General features: G+C 44.6%; 1 protein-coding gene across 19 annotated transcripts in view; it reads right to left on the bottom strand.

Annotated features, from left to right (window-relative positions):
- The window catches only part of DENND1A (DENN domain containing 1A), a 545,711-nt gene that overhangs the window by 159,260 nt on the left and 360,157 nt on the right, over nucleotides 1-26,294 (bottom strand). For all 19 annotated transcript variants that reach the window (XM_045372599.2, XM_045372603.2, XM_045372601.2 and 16 more), the window contains one exon: nucleotides 16,291-16,416. In XM_045372599.2, coding sequence (XP_045228534.2) covers nucleotides 16,291-16,416 — 126 coding nt within the window. The remainder of the gene's footprint in view (nucleotides 1-16,290; nucleotides 16,417-26,294) is intronic.

Here is a 26,294-nt window from a genome sequence, read left to right as displayed (position 1 = left end):
ATCTTCTTCCTTAGCTTTCTTTTTCTGCATAACACTTATTACCATCAGACATATTATATGTTGATTTTCATCTTTGTTTACCATCTGTGTCTTCCTAAAGTAGAAGAGATTTGAGGACTAGGACGTTATTTTGTTCACTACTGCAACTCCAAGCATCTAGAATTGTCCCTGGTTTAGCAGGGTCTTGGTAAATGTTTGAGCAAAGTTGTTGCATTAAGTAATTTCAATTCTCTCTGCTTTAAGTTTCTTATTTAGCAAGCTGGGGATAATACTGTGTACATTTAACCAAGAAAATATACATAAAGGGCAAGAAGTAGGAGTTCAGTAAGTACCAGGTTTTTCCCTCCCCTACTTCTTTTGCATAAACACTTATCAAGCCAGCATAAAACTAATCAACCTGGGATAAAAGTTTCCCTTCAGAGAATAGATAATGACCTTTTAAGCTGGCAGCTGACTTGCTCAAGACAACCTTAAAACCTCCAGACCATTTTATTGTGAAGAGGAGAGTGAACATGCCTCGCAGTAGGAATATGAGCAAAGAAAAGTCCCAAGCAACTGGCTTATGAATAATGCCAGTGAGCTGTGACTGATGGAAATAGGGTTGAGTGGAGACCTGCCAGGTCACATCACTAACAGGGACCAGCAAGCCAAACATAAATAATCTCCAGTTAAAGAGTTTCCAAAAATCCTGCCACGCCTCCATGGAATGTGACTGCTGGTGAATTGGGCATTCGCTGGATAAAAAGTTTGCTGTGGAGGGCAGGAAAGATGCACAGAGGATGAGTACTTCCCATCTGCCATTGCATTTAATTCTGAAAACAATTTTATGAAGATGGCATTTTTATCCCCACTTAACAAATGAAAAACCTGTGGTTTAGGGAGGAGGGAGGGCTTCCCAGTTTCATAGCTCTGAAGAAGTAGCTCTCCTGGAATCTCAAACTTCTTTAGCCTGTACCAAACTACAGTGCACACATGGCGCCTCTTCAACACTCAAATACTCCATCAAACACTTTGCAAGCTTTCCTCTACATATATGCCTCCAGAAAGAGAATATATTAAGAAATTAGACATCTACTAGATAATAATTGGTAGCTAATAAAGCGTCAGCAAATTCACTGAAGTTTGGGGGGTAGTCAATCAACATATGTGAATTTCTGACATTCCTGTTAGCTCCAGGCTAAGCCCATAAAGTTTTAAATACCTCGTTCTTATTTCATTATAAAATAGAAACCAGCCAGACACATGTCAAGGAAGCTCTATGAAGGTATCGTTTAATTCGAGATTCTCTTACCTATTGTATAGTTGAGGTAATAGGGTTCGGAAAGGTATAGTAACTTGTGTAGAGTCACACAGCTTAGAAAAGGCAGAGTCCAGGTTAGCATCAAGTCTAACTTCAAGTCAAGGGGTCTTTCACTTCATTATGCTATTCATTGGCCTGGGGAAGGGATGCAGGGGGGTGTGGGCGGGTGGTCACCAAATAGCCTTACTCTCTGGGATCTGGCAGTGCTGGTTCTCAGCCTGCTTGACCTCAGACTCACCCCACTTTTCTGCTCTGCTCTCTACAGACAGGAGGGTGACCTTTGCACACTGAGTTCCCCGGGCTCCCAGATCAGCTGGTTTCCGCTTGGTTTGGCCCATGCAAGGCACCAGCGAGAGATTAGGAGGAGGAGAATGGAAGGGAAAAGCTTGAGTATCTCTTCACGCTTTCTCTGCTTGGGTGGGCTGTGTAGCAATGGTTCACCTCCTCCCTGACTCAAGCACCTACTGCACAGACCCACAGGGACCAGCTGTGGTCAAGCGACCCTGGCCTCTGGCCTCCAGAACACCACCTCTGCTGTTACGAATCTCTGGATTGCCTCCCTGTCTTCTTCTGGATTTCAGCTCTGCCATCACCTGTGTAACCACTTCCTTGCATGATTTCCCCTCTGTTGTAAACATTGCAAGTAATCTCTGTTGTCCTTAGATCCTGACTGACACACTGATTAAGCTGCTGGACCTAGAGGACCACGTAGAGCAGCCTGCTGAGCTGGGAAAGCCGAATGGTGGCTCAGCTCTGTGTCTCAAGACCACCTGTTGGCCCCAAACCTCTGTCTGGCCAGACAAGAAATGCTTTGGAAAAAGAAGGTGCTTTTCTGTTTTTGAGATGCACAGCCATGGAACGGGTAAAATGAACCCCAGCTGGCATCCTAATTCCACGGTCTCAGAGCAAGAAAACGTAACCATCAGCCATTAGCTCTAGCAGTGCTTCCTAAACTGCTGTGAGGAGTACTAGATGCATGGAATGCTAATAGGTATTTTGTGGAAAAGGCCTTCTGAAAAATGCTGGGTTAAACAAAGTGATCTGGATTTCTTTACAGCTGGGCTTCAGTAGTATACATTGTTAATATATTTCAAAAGTTACAGTAGGTATAAAATGTAACAATTCCAAATTCTATGGGATCAGAAAATGTATCAATATTTTTGGGTCTAATATTTCAAGGAACAGGGTTCTGGAAATGCTGGCTTATGATATTAGTGCTGAATCCTGCAGTGGCCAACATGGTCTCTTACAGCCTGGACACTGACCACTCCTCTGCTTTGTCCTCAGCCACGCCTCTTCTGTCCGTGCTCCGGTCACAGGGGCACTGGCAGTACCCAACCCTGCCACGTGCTTTCAAGGCCGCTTGCCTCTGCATATGCTACTTCCTGCCCCTTGCTCCCGGGGAGCTCCCATTCCTCCTGTAAGACCTCATTCCAGACACATCCGTCCCTGGGAAGCTTCCCCTCAGCACCCAATCTGTAGTGATTAGCCCTGTGCTGAAATGTCTCCCAGCCTGCACATTCTACTACAGCAGTTCCCACCCCTTACTGCAACTCTCTGCTTCCTTTCCTTCTCTGCCTCTCACTGTCTTTAACAGTGACCAGGTCTTACTTGTCAGTGTGTGCAAGTCAGTGCCCTGGTCAGGTCTGCAGTGGGGACCACTATTGAAAGATTTCAAATGCTTGTTCCATGTTGTGCTAACAAGGCTTGATTGTAACAGACTTGAAATTCACTATAAATCAAAGTTCCATTGTTAATACAATCCCTAATAAATAAACCTTATATGAATGTGGCTACTTTTATTATGATGTCAATAACTTGCTTTTGTAAAATCCTAACATCAGCTGAAAAACAACCAAGAAATATGGATTAACACTGCTGTGAGAAAGCCAGCCACTAGGTGTCAGCCCAGGAAAAGAGGAGGAAGGGCTACACTTCCCAGCATTTTCAGTTTTCATCCAATTATCACTACAAATATCAAATATTTAAACAACAAAATATTAGGCAATTAAAATTATCTATTAAAGGAATGTTTTAAAAAAGATACATAAAATTTTGACATTTCCCCCTTGCAAAATAGTTTATAAATGGTGTTAGTTTAACCTGTATTTGTCAAGAAACACTTGTATAGATTAGAGAAATTGACTCCTAAGAGGGAATCAGCTCAGTTTTCTTCCGAAATGCCCTCAAATCGCATGTAATATGAACCATATGGTAATCACCATTGTGGAGTGTGGTCAGAGAAGAGAGCATGGTCACCAGAACCAGGCAGATGAGGGGCCAATCCTGCTCTGCCACTTCTTAAAAAGTGACATAATCTTTCCCAGCCTCAGTTTCTCATCAGTAAAATGGGGCTGTGCCATGCTCTCCACAGAGGGGCTGTAAAAAGGGGCTCTCTCTCTCTCTATATATATATATAGAGAGAGAGAGAGAGAGCGAGCCTAGCATATAACAAATGCTGTTCTTTTCTTTTCCTTAAGACTTCAGGTCTTAATGATTTACTTAACAAAGCTGTTTTATAGCTCCCAAACAACTCAGGACATTATAATTAAGAACTATGAGAACTTCATTCATTCACATCCTACTGAGCACCTTCTATGTATCAGGCTCTGTGCCAAGGATACATGAGTAAACATGACATTCCACTGCCTTCTGGAGAAGACTTCAATTTTCTCATGGAAGGGTAGCCTAAGCCTGAATGTGATATAATCATATATTTCAGGGAATACAACTGCACCTCACAGAAAATCAGTGTAGATATATATCCAAGAACTGAGTGTGGGGATAAAATCAACACAACTGTATCCTCGAATCATCATGTATATCATAATGTTCTATACAGAACAAATCCACCATTCCTCCATTGACTGTGCACTGGGGGCATAAGAATAAGATTTGCTGTCTCCTGGTTTTTTTTTTTTGGAGACAGAGTCTCGCTCTGTCACCCAGGCTGGAGTGCGGTGGCGCGATCTCAGCTTACTGCAAGCTCCGCCTCCCGGGTTCACGCCATTCTCCTGCCTCAGCCTCCTGAGTAGCTGGGACTACAGGCGCCTGCTACCTCGCCCAGCTAATTTTTTGTATTTTTAGTAGAGACAGGGTTTCACTGTGTTAGCCAGGATGGTCTAGATCTCCCGACCTCGTGATCTGCCTGCCTCGGCCTCTCAAAGTGCTGGAATTACAGGTGTGAGCCACCGTGCCTGGCCCCAAGAACTCCTGTTCTTAAGAAGTTCATAGTCTAGGCCGGGCGCGGTGGCTCAAGCCTGTAATTCCAGCACTTTGGGAGGCCGAGACAGGCGGATCATGAGGTCAGGAGATCGAGACCATCCTGGCTAACACGGTGAAACCCCGTCTCTACTAAAAAAAAAAAATACAAAAAACTAGCCGGCTGAGGTGGTGGGCGCCTGTAGTCCCAGCTACTCAGGAGGCTGAGGCAGGAGAATGGCATAAACCTGGGAGGCGGAGCTTGCAGTGAGCTGAGATCCGGCCACTGCACTCCAGCCTGGGAGACAGAGCGAGACTCCGTCTCAAAAAAAAAAAAAAAAAAAAAAAAGAAGTTCATAGTCTAGCTATGCATATGAAGTCACTTAGCACCATTTCAGGCTGCAAATTGTCAAATGTTATCTATCACTGTTTGAAAATGGATCAGAAAGATTTCCTTTTCAGAGTCTCACTGAAAAAGTGAAAGACCCTAAAGTGAGAACATCTGATTTTAAAACACCAGTAGCAGCAACCATTTCTCTTTGCCACTGCTTCCACAAAAATAGGGTATCTAAAACGGCCACGGTGGCTTCAGTTTAATCCATGACTATAGTTCTCTCTTATATACTTTTAACTAGAAGAGAATATTTACTGGACATGACAATTCTGCAGGAGATGATCCTCCCGAACCCTAAATGCCTGTGGTTAGCCACCATGCAGCTGCTGGGCTGTGCCTTCGCTTTACATTTACACATTCATGATGTGGTGTTTGTGTGGCTTATTCCTCTCAGGTTCTAAGATGAAGCTGCAGCTGATATGTTTTAAAACTAAGTATCTCTATTGTGCTACACTGAAATATGACCACCAGCCTTTCTGATGTATACCATGGGGAAAGAGCTATCAGTCATTCATTTGTTCATCCAGTCAGTCAACAAACATTTAATGAGCACCTACTTACCAGACTACGTGAGCGACATCAATGTATATAAAACATGGCCCCACGCTTTAAAGGAGCAAAGTAAGAAAGGAGCCAAGATTATTAAATGAGATCAAGTTAAAGCCTAGAATTCCTCCAGGATGGTGCAAGATATACTAGCTGTGTTTTATTTTTCAAGTATTTCAGAACATATGGGAATTTCATTTTGATCATATTCAGTTATGCTCTTTGAAATCATTCAGTTGAGATTGATAATAGTGTTTAACTGGATTTCCTGCTAGTTCCCATCTTCTCTCACTTAGAGAGCTACTTTTTACTTGGGCAGTCTACTTCTAGAACAATGATTCCCAGTTCATTGATCATTTATTGTGTGACTCCAAGGTAACAAGACTCTCAAACTGGGTTCTGCATCAGCATCCCTGTGACATGGACAGTGAGATTTGGTGCCAATATTGAACGATGGTCATCTTTTCTCAATAGGCAACAAATGTTTTGATGAAATAAGTCTCAATTATATTTTCTCTTATGCATTTACAAAACTGACTGTAGGGCCAGGTGTGGTGGCTCATGCCTATAATCCCAGCACTTTGGGAGGCCGAGGCAGGCAGATCACCTGAGGCTGGGAGTTTGAGACCAGCCTGACCAACATGGAGAAAACCTGTTTCTACTAAAAATACAAAATTAGCTGGGCGTGGTGGTGAATGCCTTTAGTCTCAGCTACTCGGGAGGCTGAGGCAGGAGAATTGCTTGAACCTGGGAGGCGGAGGTTGTGGTGAGCCGAGATCTCGCCATTGCACTCCAGCCTGGGCAACAAGAGTGAAACTCCATCTCAAACAAAAACAAAAACAAAAACAAACAAACAAAACACCTGATTGTAATTTTTTAAATGACTCTAATTTTCAACCCTTGGTACCTACCACCCCTATTTGTCTATAAGTGCTGGTGGGCAGTAAAATGAATAAATAACAAATAAATATTAAAGGAAGTAATTAAATATGTGATTTATTTCAAATCCTTTATGTATCATTTGAGATAAAAGCCATACTTTCACAATTAGTGAAACAATTGCTGAACAAGTATGGACACCACTATTCTAAAATGTGGCGGTCTCATCTTTCTCTTCCTCCTTTACTTTGTCACCCAGGGATGGTCACTATCATTTAGTTAACATCTACTATCAGCAAGGCACTATGCTGGTGTTTGGTGCATATTATTGCTATTTTTCTCAACAGTCCTACCAGGTAAGCATTATTTACATTCTACACACAAGAAAAGTGAGTCTCAGGGTGGTGAAGTGACTTCCAGAGTCATCTTCTAGTAGATGACAGAGCCAGAATTAAAACCCAGGTGATTCCAAAGGCCATACTCCTTCCATCACATTCGGTGGGCTCCTTAGCCACTTAGAGCCACAGAGCTATAGTGATTGTCCCTGAAGTCCTGGGGCAGAAGCACCTCCCCTTATCCTTGCTTCATTCCCAGGACATGATCTTGACTTCAGATGACCACTAAAATGGGAAAAAAACATTAACTAGTAAGTTACCAGACCCTTCTGCAGTCCAGTTTACACTCCCCCATCAATGCATCTGCTTAGCTCGGGCCTGTAGGTTTTGGCTATAATTTCTTATCCACTTGCCTAAAATATACTGAAAAATAAAACAAATGTTTCATAGACTTTTCCTACAGATATTCTTGGGTCCATATTCATGCTTCCCAGACACACTGCTACCCACTTAACAAAAGCACAGGCTCTGTCTGAAAAACATTTTGGAGGTCCCTCAATAAGTTAAACGTAGAATTACCAGATGACCCACAACTGCACTTCTTGGTATGTAACCAAATGACTTGCAAAGCAGGTGTCCAAACTATTAATCACACACACACATTCACAGCAGTATTACTCATAACAGCCAAAACATAGAAACAACCCAGGTGTCCATTAACAAGTGAGTGGATAAACAAAATATGGTACATACAGATAGTGGAATATTATTCAGTCTTAAAGAGGGCTGAGGTTCCAATGCATGCTATAACATGGATGAAGCTGGTAAACAAGATGCTACCAAAATAGGCCAGGCAAAGGACAAATATTGAATGATTCCGCTTCTATGAACTATCTAGAATAGGCAAATTCAGAGACAGAAAGTAGACTAGAGGTTACTAAGGGCTGGGGGAAAGGAAAATGAGAAGTTCTTGCTCAGTGGATATAGAGGTTCTGTTGGGCGTGATTAAAAATGTTGCAAATAGATAGTGGTGATGGTTGCACACTGCGAATGCCATTCATGCCAATGAACTATATACTTAACAATGGTTAAAATAGCACGTTTTATATTATATGTATTTTTTATCACAGTTTTTTTTCCTTAAAGCATGGGCTCTTTAGACAGACCTGGGTGTGATGGGATGAGTCCCAGCTCCACCACTCCCAACCTGTGTGGTCACAGAGCCTCGCGCAGACACACGGCTGCACACACACACCAGTCCCTTCCAGGCGTCATGCAGTTTCCTTTCCCCCGCTTTCCTTGCCTCCTTATCTCTCATCTTGCTGTACTGTACACAGTGTCTTAAGGTTCCTCAAACCTATGTTTAGCACAAGATGGAGGCACAGACAAATTAGTCACATCCCTTATGTGTGTTCTGGGAATCCTCTGCTCGTCTGTGTGGAGGGCAGGGAGTGTGCACCCTCCCACCCATCAAGGGTTCTTCATTCTTTTTCCATCTCGAGCCACCGTGAGGCTGAGTCAACCGAAATCTGCTTCCTTGAGACGCTGTGACAAGTTGGCCCCCACAGTCAGGCTCCTGCTCACAGACTCAGTTCTTCCACTCAGAAGGCTTTGAAACACAGCATTTCAAAGCTTTATTCACAAAGATGTTTAGTGGAGTATTACTTCTAATATCAAAAGATTGGAAACAACCTAAATGTCCAACATGGGAGGCTGGTCATGGAAATTATGGTAGTTACACTTGATGGAATATTCTGCAGCTATGTAAAGATGCATATGATATCTTGTTAAAAGGTGGGGCAGGGGAAACTAGCTTTTAACTGAGATTTGGTTGTAGCTATGTAAACCCTTTGCCTAATGAAAAAATAAACAGTAAATACAAAAGGCATATGTAGTAAAAATCAGTGGGACTATGGTGCTGTTTTGATTTTACTACCTTAAAAATATTTTTCTATTTTCCATTACACCAAAAAGAAATCAGAAAACAGTTTTTATTTTTTTTCAAAAACAACACGAGATCAACAGGGTTACTCAACCAGGACACAGATATATGTGGTGTTTTTCCAACCTGCTCCAACACAACCTCGTGCATTCATCCTTGAAAGCCAGGCTATCAATCTGCTTTTATCTTAACTTCTGCGTCCTCAAGGGGTTTTAGGTGGATAAATATGACTCAGCAGAATCATGGGCAAAATCATGGGCTATAAGGTGGATGATGCCAGTGTACCCACAGCTGAATCTGGAAGCTGGCCTCTTGGGATGAACTAAGCAAGTGGGACCAGAGTGAATTGGTTGCTGCCTGTTTAAACAGTTTGCTTACTGCCCCCACCCAGCATTCGCTCCCCGCGGGCAGTAGCTCTGTTCCCTTTATCTTGGGGAAGCCCAGCTAGCAGGCTGGCCCGGAGAGGATCACACAAGCTAGCTGAATAAACAGCTCCCATAGTGCTCCACCTACACTGGCCTTTCCACGGACACTGGCACAGAAGAGGACGCATCTTCAAACGCCAATACCCATGGCTTTTGCTCTTTAACCTAACATATACCAAGGGCCTGCAGTGGGCCAGACATGGGGAGAGGCACCCTCACATGCACTGTCATGCAGCATGGGCTATGAAATAAGAAACTCTGAGCAGAAAAGGGGATGAATTGAAAGCACACAAATCTATCTGCAAAAGTTCTTTAAAACTGAGACCAGTGTGTGTGAAATGTGTTTCAAAGGGGGTGTATTAGCCTTATTCAGATTTCCTGATGATATAATTTTAAACAAAGGAGGTAAAAGATTCCTTAAAAAATTCTTTCGTTCTCTCTAGAAAGGAGGAACATTCAAGGCAAATTTTAGAACCATACTGCTATATGTATCCTCCAAAAGTTGCAATCTTCTACCATGCAGAGAAAGGACCCTTGGCCTAGCAATTAAACTCATTTGTCTTTTATCCCCTTCTTGCCAAAAAGGACCCCAGCCCTAACTAGTTAATCCCTAACACACACTGCTACTCCCAGAGTTGCCTGGCAACTGCTAGGAGGCGTGTCAGAGAGCAAGAAAGGCCTAAATAAATGAGCTGGAGCCTGGGCTGCCGCTTGACATGGATAAAGGGGGTTTCTCCGGATGGGGCTGCCTGGCTGCTTGTGGCTCTGTCATTTAAGTCGAGAAGGACAAGTTGGTTTGGCTGATATTGTTAAATATCTTGGGCTTTGCATCTGATTTTCTCCAGGTGACTGAAAAATGGGTCACATGCCTTTGTGATTTGCAGACACCTCCCCTCTATCAGGAAGCAGCAACCTCTGAAGACCAAAGATAGGACAGGATGCAATGTGTATGCACCAAACAGAGGCCGAGGGCAGTCCCCCTGCCTCAAATGCTTCCCTGTTCCCTAATTTCCTTCACCCATTCTCCCATCTATTATTCCAAAATATACTCACTGATACCTACATACAGTGCCATGACCTGTGCCTGGCACTGGAAATGCAGAGAGTTACTAACACGGAACATGTGGAAACTAGAACAAAGACAGGCAGGAGGATGTGGTGGAGGGAACCTGGGTTTGGAGGTTGTCTGCTGGCTCTGCTGCTTCCTAGGAATCACTGCAGCCTCCGCTCCATCCCCCGTGTGTAAAGGGCTAGTGAGGGGCTGGGATGGGGAATTACTGAGAGCACGGATGGGAAGCAACTTGGAGTTGAACTGAGTGCTGACCCTGTGGGAGGCCACTGAGGTAAACTTGGCAGTGACTAGACACCCCTGGTATCTCAGTTTCTGACCCTGAGAGAGTCCTTTGGAATAATTCACCTGGTGTGTGAAGACACACACCACCAGGGAGCCAACACAGGCCCTCCCCGCCCTGGGCTGGGCACCCAGCCTCCCCAACAGACCTGCAGAAGGCACAGATGGGGAGGAGCAGCCTAGCTCCTGGCACAGGGCTGGGCCTCAACAAGCGGCCCCCTTCCTCCTTCCTTCTGGACCCGGTAAAGAAAACAAAGCTCAGGAGTCCCCCAGTCAGCTGCATTCTGAATTTTTTCATTAGGAAAGAGAGAGAGAGAGCGAGAGAGACCAAGGTGGTGATAAAAATCTCAAGGGAGTTCTGAGCCAGGGAAAAGGTCTTCGCATGTGACTGCAGAGGAGGAGATGCCCACCTCTGCTTCTCAGGCCAGAACTTGACCCCTCCTCACAGAGCCAGGCAGGACATGGACTGGAGCTGTCCCCCAACGGGCTCCAGGCTGGCAGGGTCCTCCTCAGACGGAGGAAGTGGGTGAGGGCCAGGGCCATGCCCATCTTCCCAGGGCCATCAGGACAGGCACTGTACTGGGCTTATTAAGCCTCACTACACTCCTGCAAGGAGGCGATTACACATCCACTTTATGGAAGGGGAACTGAGGATTGGAGAGGTGAATAACTGCTCAGGGTCCTGGGAGGCAGAAGCAGAGCAGAGAGGAGCCTGCTCAGGTCCCTCATGTTTCCTGTTTCCAACAAAACACAACACCGTGACTCTGCAGTAACCTGACAACCATGACCCCACCTCCACCTCCCCCACCTGTATGGGCAGTACCCCAGGACCCTGCATGGTGACTGCTGCTGTGGAAGCATTACGAAGCAGTGAGCACAGGCGAGCCAGAGGGGCTGGTAGCGCTGCAGCTGGGCTGCCCTGCGTGGCCCCCACATACCTGGCCTTCTACCCTGCAGGCTCCCTCTGCCCTCAGGGACCTACTGTTCCCAGGCCCTGCCCTGGCACCCACCTCGGGGGCCATTCTCTGCACACATTCCCCTGTGTCTGCTCACCAGCTTTCTCCCTCACCTTATGTGCCAAAGGCTTTAAATGGACTCACATCCGTTGACCCAGTAAATCCATGTCAAGGAATCTGCCTAAGAAAATAATTCAAACCAGGTATGAAGATATATATAAAGATGTTTAGCACAGTGTGGTTTAAAATCATGAAACATTACTGACAATCAAAAAAACCAGCATGCCAGGCATGGTGGCTCATGCCTGTAATCTCAACAGTCTGGGAGTCTGAGGCTGAGGATCACTCAAGCCCTGGAGTTGGAGACCAGCTAGGCAACATAGCAAGACCTTGTCTCTACAAAAATTAAAAATAAATTAGCTGAGTTCAGTGGCATGCACCTGTAGTCCCAGCTAGATGGGAGGCTGATGTGGGAGGATCACTTCAGCGCAGGAGGTTGAGGCTGCCATGAGCCATGATCATGCCACTCTAGCCTAGGCAACAGAGTGAGACCCTGTCTCAAAATAGTAATAATAAAAAAATAGTAAAATAATTTCTTTCTTACAAGACTAGCACTAGGAAAACATGGTGGGCCTTGGTCCTGATTTCAGATCACAGGAACTCGACAGAAATCTCTGAGGAGGGCCTGGACATTTGCCTTTTTAAAAGCACCCCCCCCCCACCCCTCGTTCCTCTGTGCTTCTAATCCATGGCCAGGGTTGGTAACCACAAGGGTCACCTGATAGGCTCTGCTCAGCCACTGTCAATGATGTCTAAGAAGAGATTCTATGTGGTATGAAAAATGCTTACACAAACTAAAAGGCAAAAAAAGTTATTAATAACTAGGATACTGGATTGCTTTCTCAGGCATATCTCATCTGCCTACAAGAAAGTTAAAAAACCAAAACCCCAAAATGGAAAAACAAAAGAAACGAAAAATCCTAGAACCTAGATGGGAACCTGCCACAGCTGTATCTCACCTACCTCGTGATGATAGGATTATGGGTGGTGCTTTCTCATTTCTAGTCCTGTTACTTCGAACATTTTTTTACAAAGAACAAGTGTTCTTTTTTTTTTTTTTTTTTTTTTTTTTTGTGACCGAGTCTTGCTCTGTCACCAGACTGGAATAAAGTGGCACGATCTTGGCTCACTGCAACCTCTGCCTCCCGGGCTCAAGTGATTCTCCTGCCTCAGCCTACTGAGTAGCTGGGACTAGAGGCACGCGCCACCATGCCCAACTAATTTTTGTATTTTTAATAGAGATGGCATTTCATCATGTTGGCCAGGATGTTCTCGATCTCTTGACCTTGTGATCCACCTGCCTCGGCCTCCCAAAGTGTTGGGATTACAGGTGTGAGCCACCGCGTCCAGCCTACAAAGAGCAGGTCCTATTTTTATAACCAGAGAAACAACTGAAAGACAAGCGGCCGTGGGGAGGGAGTCAGCACTGTGTTGCATGCACCCTGGCAGGCTCACTCAAGGCACCATCCTCCCCACTGATGCAGCCAATGCCTCCTCCCTATTTCTCGGGCTCACATGTACTTTGCAGTCATTATTTTAAACTAATCCCCTAAACATTTTTAAGAGACAGGTTCTCACTCTGTTGCCCAGGCTGGAATGCAGTGACACCATCTTGGCTCACTGCAGCCTTGAACTCCTGGGCTGAAGCAATCCTCCTGTTTCAGCCTCCCAAGTAGCTGTGACCACAGGCACGTGATACCACATCCACCTAATTTATTTTTTGTGGAGATGGGGTCTCTGTATATTGCCCAGGCTGGTCTTGAACGTGCCACCATGCCTGGCTGCCCCAAGCAATCTTACATGGGGAATGTTGTCACCTCATATTTTAGAAGGGGAGAATTTGCCAAAATTAAATCTATAGTTTAAAAACCATCTAGGTGACTTGGTGATGACCTTGGCTTGAAGCTTGGTTGGAAAATTCCAGGTCTTCTGGTTTCCTTCTCCACCTTACGGAAGAAAGCCATTGTAGGACAGATGAATGGGACTGAAAGGCTGACAGGTCTGCCATATTTCATTGATTCTAAGATGAAAATTACTTCCCATTGTAACATTTCTGAAATCTGGATGTGTCTTATAATCGGTGGCATCCTTCAGTTATAATTGGCACCACTCTTTTCCCTTTCTTAATGGTACATAAACTAATAATACATCTTATGACTGAATAGCAGCTTACATTCAAGGACAAGTACCATGTCTCCATCTAAACCCATCATGTTATCTCTAAGGTGATAGTTTTAATGGCTACATAATATTCTATCATAAGATGGACTTTAATTTATTTCACCAGTTACCTCATATGGATACTCAGTACACTCCAGTGTTTTACCATTGGGAATGCTGCTACTGTGAACACCCTGGTATTAAGCATTCCCTTTGCTACCAGGGGTGGCTTCATCCTCTCCTAGGCTCCAAATCTTGGGAGACATCTTGACACTTCTTGCTGTTCATCTCCCATATTTGATCTATTGCTGAATCTTGCTACTTCTTTCATGGTCTCTGTTTCTGGTTGAGCTACCCAGGGCTCTATTCTGAGTTCCCGTAACACTCCTCTAACTGGTTTCTCTGCCTCCAGCTCTCCTTTCAGCCCATCACTATACTACTGCTCAAAGGTAACTTCAGTCATGTCACATTTCTGCTCAGAAACTTACACTCCTCACAGGGTCAAGTTCACTCTCTTAGCGTAGCATCCAAGGCTCTGCCAAATTTGGCTCTATCCTCTCCTGCAGCCCCATCTCCCCACCCAGTCGCTCCAAACAAAATGGTCCACTCACTGGCTATGAGGGAACCTGCCTCCAAGCCTTTGCTTCCTCAGTTACCTCCACCCCCACTCTAGGAAGGGACGCTCCTTTCTCTTTTTCCAAACCTTACTCATCAGACCCAGTTCAAGTTTCACCTTCCTGATGAAATGTGTTATGGCTCAGTGGATCCTCAGGAAGGATAGGCAGAGGCTTAGCCTCATTTCACAGGTGAAGAAACTGAAGTTTAAATGGATTAAGTGGCTTGCTCAACTTTTAGACAGCTAAGAAGTGCAGAGCCAGGCTTGAAATTCCAGGGCTTCTGTCCTTAAATCCAGTGCCTTCCAGCGCCATGTGCAAGTACGACGATAAACTCCTCCCGTGGAGCAGCCTGTGCCCAGATCCTGCAGCAGCAATATGCCCCGAGCTTCAGCTGCCTTTGGATTCCAGATGCACACATGCCAACAATGAGATCATTGCAAGAGTGAAAATACTTCAAGTCTGTCCGTTCCCAGCAACCCAAGCAAAGGATTGGGCCAGTTGTCCTATTCATTCCCTTTTAAACGGGGGAAGACAACAGTATTTTCCTTGAATTGTGCCAGCTGTCACTGCTTTGACCCTGATTGGTTTGGCTGGACCAAGATCGTGACAAGTAATCAGAGCCACGTCACTCTGACACTAGCAGGACACTATCAAGAACTGGCTTTAAGCTGAAGGGCTTTTGAAAAATCTAAGGGAAATACATCTCAGGAAGCAAAAAGAGAGTGCACCCCTTCTGCTATGTGAGCACACAGTGACGATGACACTGTCCAAAGCTCAGGCAGCCTAGAGAGTAAGGCCTAAGTGCCAGACGGATAAAAAGGAGCAGGAGGGTGGGGTTAGGACACTACTTCCTGAGCACCCACTGCCCTGGCCACTTCACAGAGAGCAGGTCCTGGATGATGGGGAAACAAGGTGTTTGCTGTTATTCTTTGTGTTTTACTTGAATACACGACAGAGTCAGAGCAGTAAAGACCAATGTGTAATTGTGGCTTATGAGGAAGTGTGACCCCTGCTCATGCTCAGAATTTCTCCAGAGAATACATTGCCTCACATCCCCTGAACTTTTGTCATTTGATCTAATTAAATGCTACAGGTTAAAGTAAAAATAGAAACAAACAGCCCTGGCCTATGGGCAGTGCAGCCAGTGTCCCTCACATCCGACTCCAATTCCGACTCCAATTCCGACTCCGACGAGGCTGGGTGTGACAGTGTCACTCACCCGCTCGAGTCGAAGGCAGCCCTGTGCTCCTGGGAGAACAGACCTGTCAGCAGGGTTTCCCTCCAACATTCTCCCCTCTACAGGGTGACCCAGGTCCCTAGGCCAATTCCTGCATTCTCCTCAGCCAGAAGGCCAAGAGTAGGCCGAGGAGAGAAACACAAGGAAGAGTTTCTCTCCGAAGCTAAGAGGACTGTTACTGTCCTTGGTTTCAGAGAAGACCTGGTGTCTTCACATCCTTGCAATCACGAGTCACCTCATGTGTCACCTCATGAGGCAGGCAGGGGACATGGATGAGTCGACGAGGCCCAGAAAGGGGGAAGGGCCAGAGGTGGGCAAGGTCACTTCCCGGTCCTCACTGTGACCACTTACACCAAGACCCCTCGCAGGAGCCATGAGGCATGAGACCCAGGAGGCTCTGCTTTCTCAAGCGTGGAGGGGCGGTCCCTCGAAAGAACAAGGGTGGAGAGGCCCAGTGGGAAAGCAGGGGCTCTGGGGCCATCTGGCTTTTCCCGGCTAAGTTGTTTCTCTTCCCTGACCTTTGGCTCCCTCATTTGTAAAGTGGAGCTGATCATCTCTGCTGCACAGGTGCACTGTGAAGCCCCAGGGGAAGCAGGTGAGTGTGAGGGGCCTGGTGCTGGATCTGACACACGGCCAGGGCTTACTGTCTAGGGTGGTGCACAGGGCGTAACAGCCCCTGGAGCAGCCAGGGTCTCACATATGATAGCACAGCCTCCTTGTGCTGAGAGGTATGGTAAGGGGAGTACACTGTCCCCCACCACAAACACACACACGCTCTTCTAGGTGAATCCGAAAACCAGAAGGATCATGGCATTTCTTGTGGCCCCCGAGGTATGCTTCTCAGCCCTGACCAAACACAGGCTCTGTGACATGCCACGGCTACTCACCGGCTCGATTTTCAGAGCGTTTCGGTAGCTACCGAAGAAAGCGGCCTGGGCCTTAAGGAACGCTCTGGCCACACCATCCCCAGTGGTTGTGGAGACCTTTTTCAGCCTGTTCTTCAGGGAAGAGATCTGGTGATGGAGAGAAAGAAAACACAGGTTGAGGACAGGGTCAAAGTGGGGTGGCTAAGTTCACTATATACGGAGCCCTGGAAGATCCTACGGATGGCAGGATCCGTTTGATACCTCAGTTACTGGAAGGACAAAAATGTGTTCAGGTCAGGTGCGGTGGCACACGCCTGTAATCCCAGCTACTTGGGATGCTGAGGCAGGAGAATCACTTGAATCCAGGAGGCGGAGGCTGCAGTGAGCCGAGATCACGCCATTGCACTCCAGCCTGGGGCAACAGAGTGAAACTCAGTCTCAAAAAAAAAAAAAAAGTGTTCAGAATTAGGGCATCTTTTTGAAATTTAAATGAATGTTGTTCCTATTAGAACGTGTCTAATAAAAACAAAAACCATTTTTAATGACTTACTCCATGCCAGGTAAGCACTTTTGCATACATTTTACAATTTAGTTAATTTAACAATCCGGTGAGGAAGGAATTAATGTTCCCATCTTACAAGGGTAAAACAGCCTCAGGGAGGCTAGGCTACATACCTAGGAACAAACTCAAGACATGGCCACATTCCAATCAAAGTCTTGTAGTCTGAGCCCAAACTCAGACTTTCAGTTCCTATTCTATACCCTCTTAAAGCTACTTACAAATGTTAGAATAAAGGCTTATTTATATTTCTCACACATAATACTCTAAAGGAAGTGTGGCAGCTTATACTAACAGACACATACTCAAGACGTTAAAACAAAATATTTGGAAATGATGATAATGGGCAAAGAAGCAGGTAATAGATTTGCTATATAAATGTAAGCCATCAGGTCTTATATGGTGGGTAGAAATGGGCTTGAATTTGACTTAAAAGTCTCCCAGTAGCCAAAGCAAAGAGGGAAATATGAAGGCTGTGAGATTTCACAGGTCCATGTACTACAAACAAACCCATTGGTCAAATGAATAAAGATTCTCCTGAAAGTGAGACATAAAAAACAATGTAGGAAAGACTGTGTGACATGGTGGCTGCTGCCCTCAACATCAAGCTTCTTGGACTATTTCTAACACGCGTTTCATTCATCTCAAGGTGCCACGCTTCACAGCACACCTTTCATACTGCGTTCCACATAAGAGGAGCCCTTGGAACTGTGCAATGTGGTGACCTCGAGTTATTCATTCACTCAACAAGTATTTATTATTTCCTATGTACCTAGGACTATGTTGGGCATTGGGAATACAAGGGATACAATGAAACTACACAGGGGTCTTGCCCTCATTCAGCTGACATTCTAGTGAGAAAAACAGGGATGCATGTGGCATTGCTACTGTGACAAGCCTGTAAGAGAGCTTGTCTAGGGGGTCAAGGAAGGCTTCCTGGAGGGCAACAGGCTTGCACTAAGATCTAAAGGATGGGTGAGGGTGGTTAACTCAGCAAAGAGGGGAGAGCACCACATGCTAAGTATGGGGAGTGGCGTGCAAAGGCCCTGCAGTGCAGAAGAGTTCAGGGAACAGAAAGAACCCCGGCTTCAGTGGAGAAAATGAGGGGAATATGGCTTGAAATGAGGCTGGAGAGAAAGGCAGGGGACTGAAGGGATTTTTTTCCTTCATCCTGAGAAAGAAACAGAAAACTAATGATTGGTTTTAAGCATTCAGGTAACATATCAAGAGCACGTTTCATGGAAACTAATTCTGTAAGAGACCAGCTACTGGTAGGACATTATTTAAAGAAAAAACTTAGGATACAATAGAAAATTAGATTTAGGTGATCCACGAATCTTTTACAGATTTTTAATATGAATGAGTGAAGATTATTTTTCTGGGTACAGGATCCATAGCTTTCCCCAGAATCTTAAAGGCACCTGTGACCCTAGAAATATTAAGAATCACTTGCTGAGAAGTCTGGGGAAAAAAATCTGATCCGGGAAGGACTAGACAGACTTTAGAAATGATCCATGCACATTATGTCTTGTTCCCAAGCTTCTGAGAGGAAAAATTTTTAATAGCTTATTGAGACATAGTTCACATATAAAATTCATTCATTTAAAGTACACACTTTGGTGGTTTTTAGTATAGTCACAAGGCTGTACAACCATCACTACTAACTCCAGAACATTTTTTATCATCCCCGAAAGAAACCTCATACTCATTAGCTGTCACTCCCCATTCCCTACCAATTTCAACCCCACACCAGACCCAAGCAACCACTTACCTTCCTCCTGTCTCTACAGGTTTGCCTACTCTGGACATTTCATATAAATGGAATTAACAATAGGTAGTATTTTGCCATCAGATTATTTCCCTTAGCACAATGCTTTATGAACAAGGATCGTCCATGTTGTAGCATGTGTCAAGACTTCACACTTTTTATGGCTAAATAGTATTCCACTGTATGGAGAGACCACATTTTATCAATCTGTTCATCAGCAGATGGACATTTGGGCTGTTTCTACTTCTTGGCTGCTATGAATAATGCTGCTATGAAGATTCACGTACAAGTTTTTGTGTGGAGACAACAGAAATTTCGAGGTAACAATCTGAAAAGCAAAAATCCTCCACCAGACCTTATGCAATGAAGACAAGCTGGAAGGATACACAAAGTCACCAAGCAGTGCTCAGTGTATATGAAGCCATTCATAAATGTGAACTGTTTATAGGAAAAAAATCCTTTGCTATTGATAAAGGGCATGCCTCACGTTTGGATGCTAAACTGAGTGAAGATGGGACTGATACTCTCCTCTGATAAGTTAGAAGCCAAGGGGACGTGCCCAGCGCTTTGGCAAGCTGAGGCAGGAGGATGGCTTGAAGCCAGGAGTTCAAAACCAGCTTGGGCAACACAGTGAGATCCCATCTCTATAAAAAAATATAAAAAAAGATTTAGCCAGCCATGGTGGCACATGCCTGTAGTCTCAGCTACTTAGAAGGCTGAGGTGGGAGGACTGCTTGAGCCCAGGAGTTCAAGGTTGCAATGAGCTATGATTGCACCGTAGAACTCCAGCCTGGGTGACAGAGCAAGACCCTGTCTCAAAAAAAAAAAAAAAAAAAAAAAAGTAAAAAGCCTTGGGAACATACACTGAGGGGGTAGTTAGCCCACCTCTACTCCAAGAGGGGACCATGGAAAACAATCTTCATTTGGAAGCAGTTTGAAGTCTATCTCAACATCCGGGTATCTACAACTGGTTTATTATGACCTTCCCTTATCAGGGACACATGAGCCCCAGCCCCACAGTGGTGAGAGCCCCTGAGGAGCAATGCAGGCCATTCAGCACCTAGGCTGACTCTACCGTGGACTTCCGCCTCCAAAGAGAAGTACGAAAAAGAAGCTTGCTCTATTAACACGCTAAAAATACTACCCACTCCCTGCCCCTGCCCCCAAAATAAAAATAAAAATCCTGCCCCTCCCAGGGACTACAGTGACATTTCCATCCTTTGAAATGGTACAAGCCGCTGTCGCTCTCCTTCTGGCTCCTCAAAGGCCTTGGGCCACCTGTGCCGCAGATTATTCCTCACTTAACCTTCCCTGGCCTTTCTCTTTCATTCGGGAGGTGTTTAATTACCTTGGATTCACAACGCTGCACTTCAGGTGAGCCTCTCCTAATGGCCTTATTACCATTTTACACAAAGAAGGAGTCGTTGATTGTAACTGAGCAAATACTAGCGTGTTCCTTCTTGCCTGCCCCAGCTGGCCTGAAACTAGCCAAGTGGTCCTGGGCTCCTGGTGCCCCTGTGACCACTTAGGCCAAGAATTCTGAAGACCTCCTCTCACCCTGCCACATGGAGAAGCTTTTGTCTTGATCTGCCAGCACCTTAAACTTTGAAACTGCAAGTATCTGTGCATCTGATCGCTGGGGAGTAGCATTTGTCCTTTAAATACAAGTGAGGGAAGAAAATTTAAGGTTTAAATAACACAGAGTCATATATCTAAAGCTGAATTTGCCTTCAGTACCCCTAGGGGTGCTGGTCAAATCGTTAACATTGGGATTTATCTGGGGTAATTTGGGTGTGTTGTAAGTGCCGGTGAGGATGGCTTCCTCCTTTAATCAGGTGTTATAGGAGGAAGACAAAGCAAAGGAAAGGGGGGGCAAAACTGAACTCACCAGCTTCTGTCTAAAGTGCCCTTTCCTCTCTGTGTGCCATCTTGGTTACCACAGCATCATTCGGCCAGTCTCCTGGGCCAGGTGTCAGATGTCAGATTCCCTACTTCTCCCTCCTTTCCACAAACATTCTCCACATGTCATCAACACCAACCCAGATATGCCCTGAATCCACTCTCTCCTCTCAGTGCCCATGACACTGCCCTGTAAATTCAGCTCCATCATCCTCTCTGGCCCAGACTAGTGGAACAGTTTCCTCGGTGGGCCTTTCTTTGCCTTCAGTTTCTCAATGCCATCCACCCATATCTGTCCTAGTAATCTTGGAAAAATCCAAATCCAATCACTTTGATTCTCCATCAAAACCCTTCAGTGTCCCCGCCCTTCACCGTCATCACCTTCAGAAAAACATCCAAACTTCCACGAGCAGTCTGTGCAGGCTGTCGTCGATCAGCCTCACTTCCACTTGCTCTACTTAATGTTAAACTTGGATATCCAGAAGCACAGGCTACTCTCCAGCCCATTTCCATCTCAGTAGCTCAGTCCTGGTTGTCTCTTGTCCCTTCCTGTCCTGCTTGTGAACATCTATTCAACTTCGGAAAGACCATCCAAGTATCCATCAATTGGGGCCTCTGAAATACATGATCCCACATCCTCACCAGGAAATACCACATAGCTGCTAAAAAGGACATGGCAGTACTCTACGAACTGACACAAAAAGATGTCCGTGAAATACTGTCGAGTGGGGGAAAAACATGCAGGTTGCAGAGTAACACGTACAGCATGAATCATTTTAAAATTATATATAAATATATATGCAGTAAAAATCTAAAATGCTACATTATCAAACTTCAACCATGCAAGGATGCTTTCACTTTCTATTTTACACACTTGACTGTTTTGATTATCCTTTAAGAAAAAGCATATGTTACTTTTACAATAAAGAATTAAAATGAGGTATTTTTCTTTAATAGTCAAATTACCCATTGCCTTGGGTTAAGGGAAAGAGGGAATCCAGATGTCCCCCCATCTGTGAAGCCTGCCCTGACCACTAAGTCTCAGCCTCCTTGGACTGAGCAGGTGGTTCCATGGCAAACTGCAGTTTCTACCTCCTTTCCTGATGGACCGAGTTCCCCACAGGGCCAGCAGCCAGCACAGTTCTTGGCTCAGTGTACTCATGCAGCACTTTCTGCTGAATGAAAGAACGAACGAACGAACAAGTGTTTGACATTGTGAAAGGCATTTTCAGTGGCTGAGCCTCTCTGCTTGGAGGAAAGTCTAGGATCACATTCTTTAGTGATGGATCATTAATAGAAACTGGTCTCTGTTGGAAAGGATGGGAAGAGAAAGTGATATTCATTCCCCTTCTGTAGAATGCCATTGCTAAGACACAACCACAATGGCAGGAGAAATGAACATCTGCATGCGGAATGAGTCAGAGGGAACAAGGAGACCAGTCTTATACAACCACAAACTTATCACATCCCGTAACACACACAGTATTGCCCCTGCCCCCCCTTAACCCGACCCTGTCCCCTGGTCCTCCTTTCACTGGTCACTGTTCTTAACCTCTTAGGTCCCTGGGCTTCATCTACTCCTCTGTCCCCACTGCACCCCTCAGGCAGTAAAGCATAGAGTTTGAATCACAGAAGCCTAGGTTTAAGATTGAAAACCTGGCTTCCCTACTTTAACCTTTCTGAGCTTTAGTTCTTTGGCTGTAAAATGAAGTATGTACAACATGTATACATTGTGAGGAGTAAAATATAATGGATATAAAATGAAGAATGGATGTAGCAGAGTGCCTAGGTTTTTTTTTTTTTTTTAAGTTTAGATTCATCTTTTACCAGTACTATTGCAACAGTCTTTGAGCTGGTGTCTCTTCCTCTATTCTCTTCCTAGTCTAATCCATCCTTTGCATTGAATTACCTTCCTAAAACAAGAGGTTATATCATGTCATTCCCTCTAAAATTTTTAGTGGCTCCCTACTGTGAATATAATAAAGTCTCAATTCCGTAGCATAATATTTAAGGCCTGTTAGGGGCTTGGCTCGAGCTCCATTTGCACCTTTGTCTTCCACTTGATTTCAAAGGCCTCAAAACCCATTCCTAAACCTGGGATATTCTTTATCGTATTTTCTAACAAACTCTTTTTATTAAAAAATACAAGCCCCCAACTTTCTGTCAGAACAAACAGCTCTTTCTCAGGGCACAATGGCCTATTCCTTTGTTGATTCCTAATCTTTGCAGGTCCCATGCTGGAGATGTGCTGGAAACGGAACTGCAGAGGAGGGAGGGCCTGGCTCCTAAGGACTACCAGTTTAGCCCCTACAAATCGGATACGAGTTAGCTTACTACTACTTCAGAAGGGGTTCTCGTGTTGCCTAAACCATCATTCTCTTCTTTAGGACTTTATATACCAGCAGTTTACATGTCTTTCTCCCCAGGAGAATGAAAACACCCTGTTAGTACACATTAGTGCTCAAGAAGTAGCGTGTTTTTCCTTTATCATTTGGTTGCAACTTCCGGGGCCTGGGAGTGGATGGCAGACTATTGAGTGTTCACCTCTAAGACAATGCTATCTATCTCTTTCCATCAATGCTGGCACCTTAAGATTTCTCAGCTCTTCTCCACTGCTCTGGAGAAAAAGACTAAAGCCCTAGCCTGGCCTGCAAGGCCCTGTTTGATTTGGCCACAGAGTCTTTCAGATGAGAGGCTCTTGCATCCTCCTTTGTGGCTTCAGCCACCCGCATCGGACTCCAGTCCCACTGGCCTCCCCCTTACCCCAAGACCTTTGCATAGGTTATTTCTGGTGTGGAGTGCTCTCACCCACCATTGCCCCCTTGCCTAGAATTCTGCCTTGTCCAACATAACTTTCTGCAATGATGGAAATAATCTATCTTCTGTCCAACGACATCCAATATGCTAGCTACTACTGAGCACTTGAAATGTGGCTGGCGTGACTGAGAAGCTGAAACTTTTATTCCATTTCATTTCGATACATTTAAATTTAAATAGCCATGTGTGAATAGTGGCTACCATATTGGACAACACAGGGCCCTAAGTTGACTACTACTCATCCTTCAGGTCTCAGTTCAAATATCACTTCCTCAGTCGAACTGCTGAGGCTAGACTAAGGTTACCCTATTATACGCCCTCACTCTGTCTTTCATTTAGGGACACACAACAATGTATAATGATGCATTCCACAAGAATCCAATTAGCGTCTGTCTCTCTTTTTTTTTTTCAGATGGAGTCTCACTCACTCTGTTGCCCAGGCTGGAGTGCAGTGGCACCATCTTGGCTCACTGTAACCTCCGCTTCCTGGGTTCAAGCAATTCTCCTGCCTCAGCCTCCTGACTAGCTAGGATTATAGGCATGTGCCACCACACCCAGCTAATTTTTGTATTTAATTTTAGTAGAGATGGGATTTCATCATGTTGGCCAGACTGGTCTCAAACTCCTAACCTCAAGTGATCCACCCCCATTGGCCTCCCGAAATGCTGGGATTACAGGTGTGAGCCACCGCACCCGGTCTAATGTGTTTCTCTTCTATTAGACTGACCAGTCTAGGAAGGCAGGAACCATGTCCATGCTCAGTGCTGGCGCACCTCAACGAGAGGCACCGTTCTAAAAGTCTGGCTCAAGTTAGTCTGCGCAGGTACTGCTTCTCTTTCCTGGGAGCTGCATTAACTGCTGGGTGTCACAGTTGGAGTTGAAAGATTTTATTATTATTATTATTATTACAAATAAGACACACAGCAGCAGGTGTGGAGGGGCAATCGAGTCACATCTTCCTCCCCTCTTTAAGGACTAAGGCAAGTTGATTAATTCTTCCTCACCTGCATAAAGTAGGCATCAAGGCTTTATTCTAAAATCCCACAGGGAATGTGTGCGTCTGGAGAGGGGAGAAGGGGTTAGTGACTTGTTTTCCCATCCTCAGGGGCACATAAACATTGGCAATGAGAAATGGCGAACTGTCATTTCCATTACATAAGTGTATCTACCTATGCCTTCCTTAGTTCTTGCCTCAAATTCAAAACAAAACGTCTTTATATGTAAAGGCAATAATACCCCAGTCTCCTTCCCAGGAATAGTTTCTGTAAGAACAAGATATTTATCAGGAGAAAGGAACAGAAACTAGTATTTATCAAGTACCCTACTAGTTCACAAATGACATGACAAGTATTTTCATATCCAGTACTGTATTAAAATTTCAGAACAAATGGCCTAGGTAGGCACAGCTATCCCCACTACACAGATGAGGAAAGTGAGACCCAGCTCCACATCACACTGACAGTAAGGCAAGGGCAGAAGCCAAAGTCAAGTCCAAGTCTATCTTCCTCCAGAGTCTGTGCCAGTCCATTGATTCTCACTGCTGCTAAGGTTTCTTAGACCACCAAATTAGATATGTCTATGATACTGGTTTATTTTTTCCCTGATTTATTATATCTCCATTATTGTTTCCTCTCATTCCTTGCTTTTCTGTTTCTTGAGAACATGGTTGTACCTTGACCTCAGTTGGCTTTAATTGCTTCTTCTGCATCCCATTTTCCCCTCAAAGATCCTGGTTCTCCACGGGGGAGTGAGGGCTGTGCTGTTTATGCGGAGCTCCATGCTGGAGCTGGCTATGACCCTACGAGCCCGGATCTCTGCTCCCTCCCTCTCCCCTGACAACTTGTGGGCTGTGTATACATCAGAAAGTTAGTGGCAAGAGCTAGAATTCTAGGCAGCTTTTCGTCAGACAAAAGGATCAATTATTATTATGTGAATGGCTACTTCGTTATGTGCTGTAGCGGCTCTGCTGAGCATCCCATGAACAAGCTATCGAATCCTTATAGAATGACATCCTTGGAGTAAAAAAGTGCAATTTTAAAACAAAACCAAAAAAGGCCTGTTTCCACTATCTGCCAAATAAAGCTCAGGAGGAGTCTTGCCCACACATATACACTCTGGCCCCTCCCCATGAGATTAATCTGAGTATCTCACCATTTGAAACTGAAACACACAGTAGTGAAGACTTTTGCCTTTTTCTATTTGTAAATCTTACCTTCCTCCAAATACTTTTTTTTTTTGTTGGCCCAGAGTAAGTGAAATTATCTTTGTTTTCCTTATACAACAATTTAGCTTTAATACACTACACATGCATACACACACACACACAAAATTAATGTAGCTAGAAAATCCTACCCCAAGCTACAGGAGACTACAAAATCTGAGCTCAAAGTAAATGTGTATTTATATTTATATTATTAGGTGGTCATTCCATAAAAAGATTGCTTCTAACCAAATATGTGCATGCATGTATGCATACACATACACACACATATATCTATCTGGGGAGTGTTTTCAAAGAAGGGTTTTCTCCCCATACTTCTGGCAGTTCAGGTTTAAAGGTCAGATTTAAACTATCACCATGTTTCACAATGCAATCTGTGCAGTGCCGCGTAATGAAATGGTTCAGTAAAGGTGCTCATGGAAATTCTTTTAATTAGGTCTAAGGCTTTTCAGTTGTCAACATGAATAAACCAAGAAGCATTCTCTTGCAAACACAACACACAAAATTACAGTGTAAGTTACCTTTGAAAAAACTGATATACACTTGCAAGAGAAACCTTATATGTTTTTTACAACACAACATCCACCAATTTTTTTTTAATGACCAATATCTTTCAACAACAAAATGGACTGCAAACCAAAAATAAAACGACTGCTCTATTTCTAATGAACCAGAACACTAATGCCTTTTCTAATAGAAAGTATTTGGAGGAAGACTAAAGTTAATCATAATTAAAAATGTTTATCAAGAGACTAACGACT

The sequence above is a fragment of the Macaca fascicularis genome, chromosome 15, assembly GCF_037993035.2.
Source record: "Macaca fascicularis isolate 582-1 chromosome 15, T2T-MFA8v1.1".
Taxonomy (NCBI): Eukaryota; Metazoa; Chordata; class Mammalia; order Primates; family Cercopithecidae; genus Macaca; species Macaca fascicularis.
This window is presented reverse-complemented; position numbering and strand designations above follow the sequence as displayed.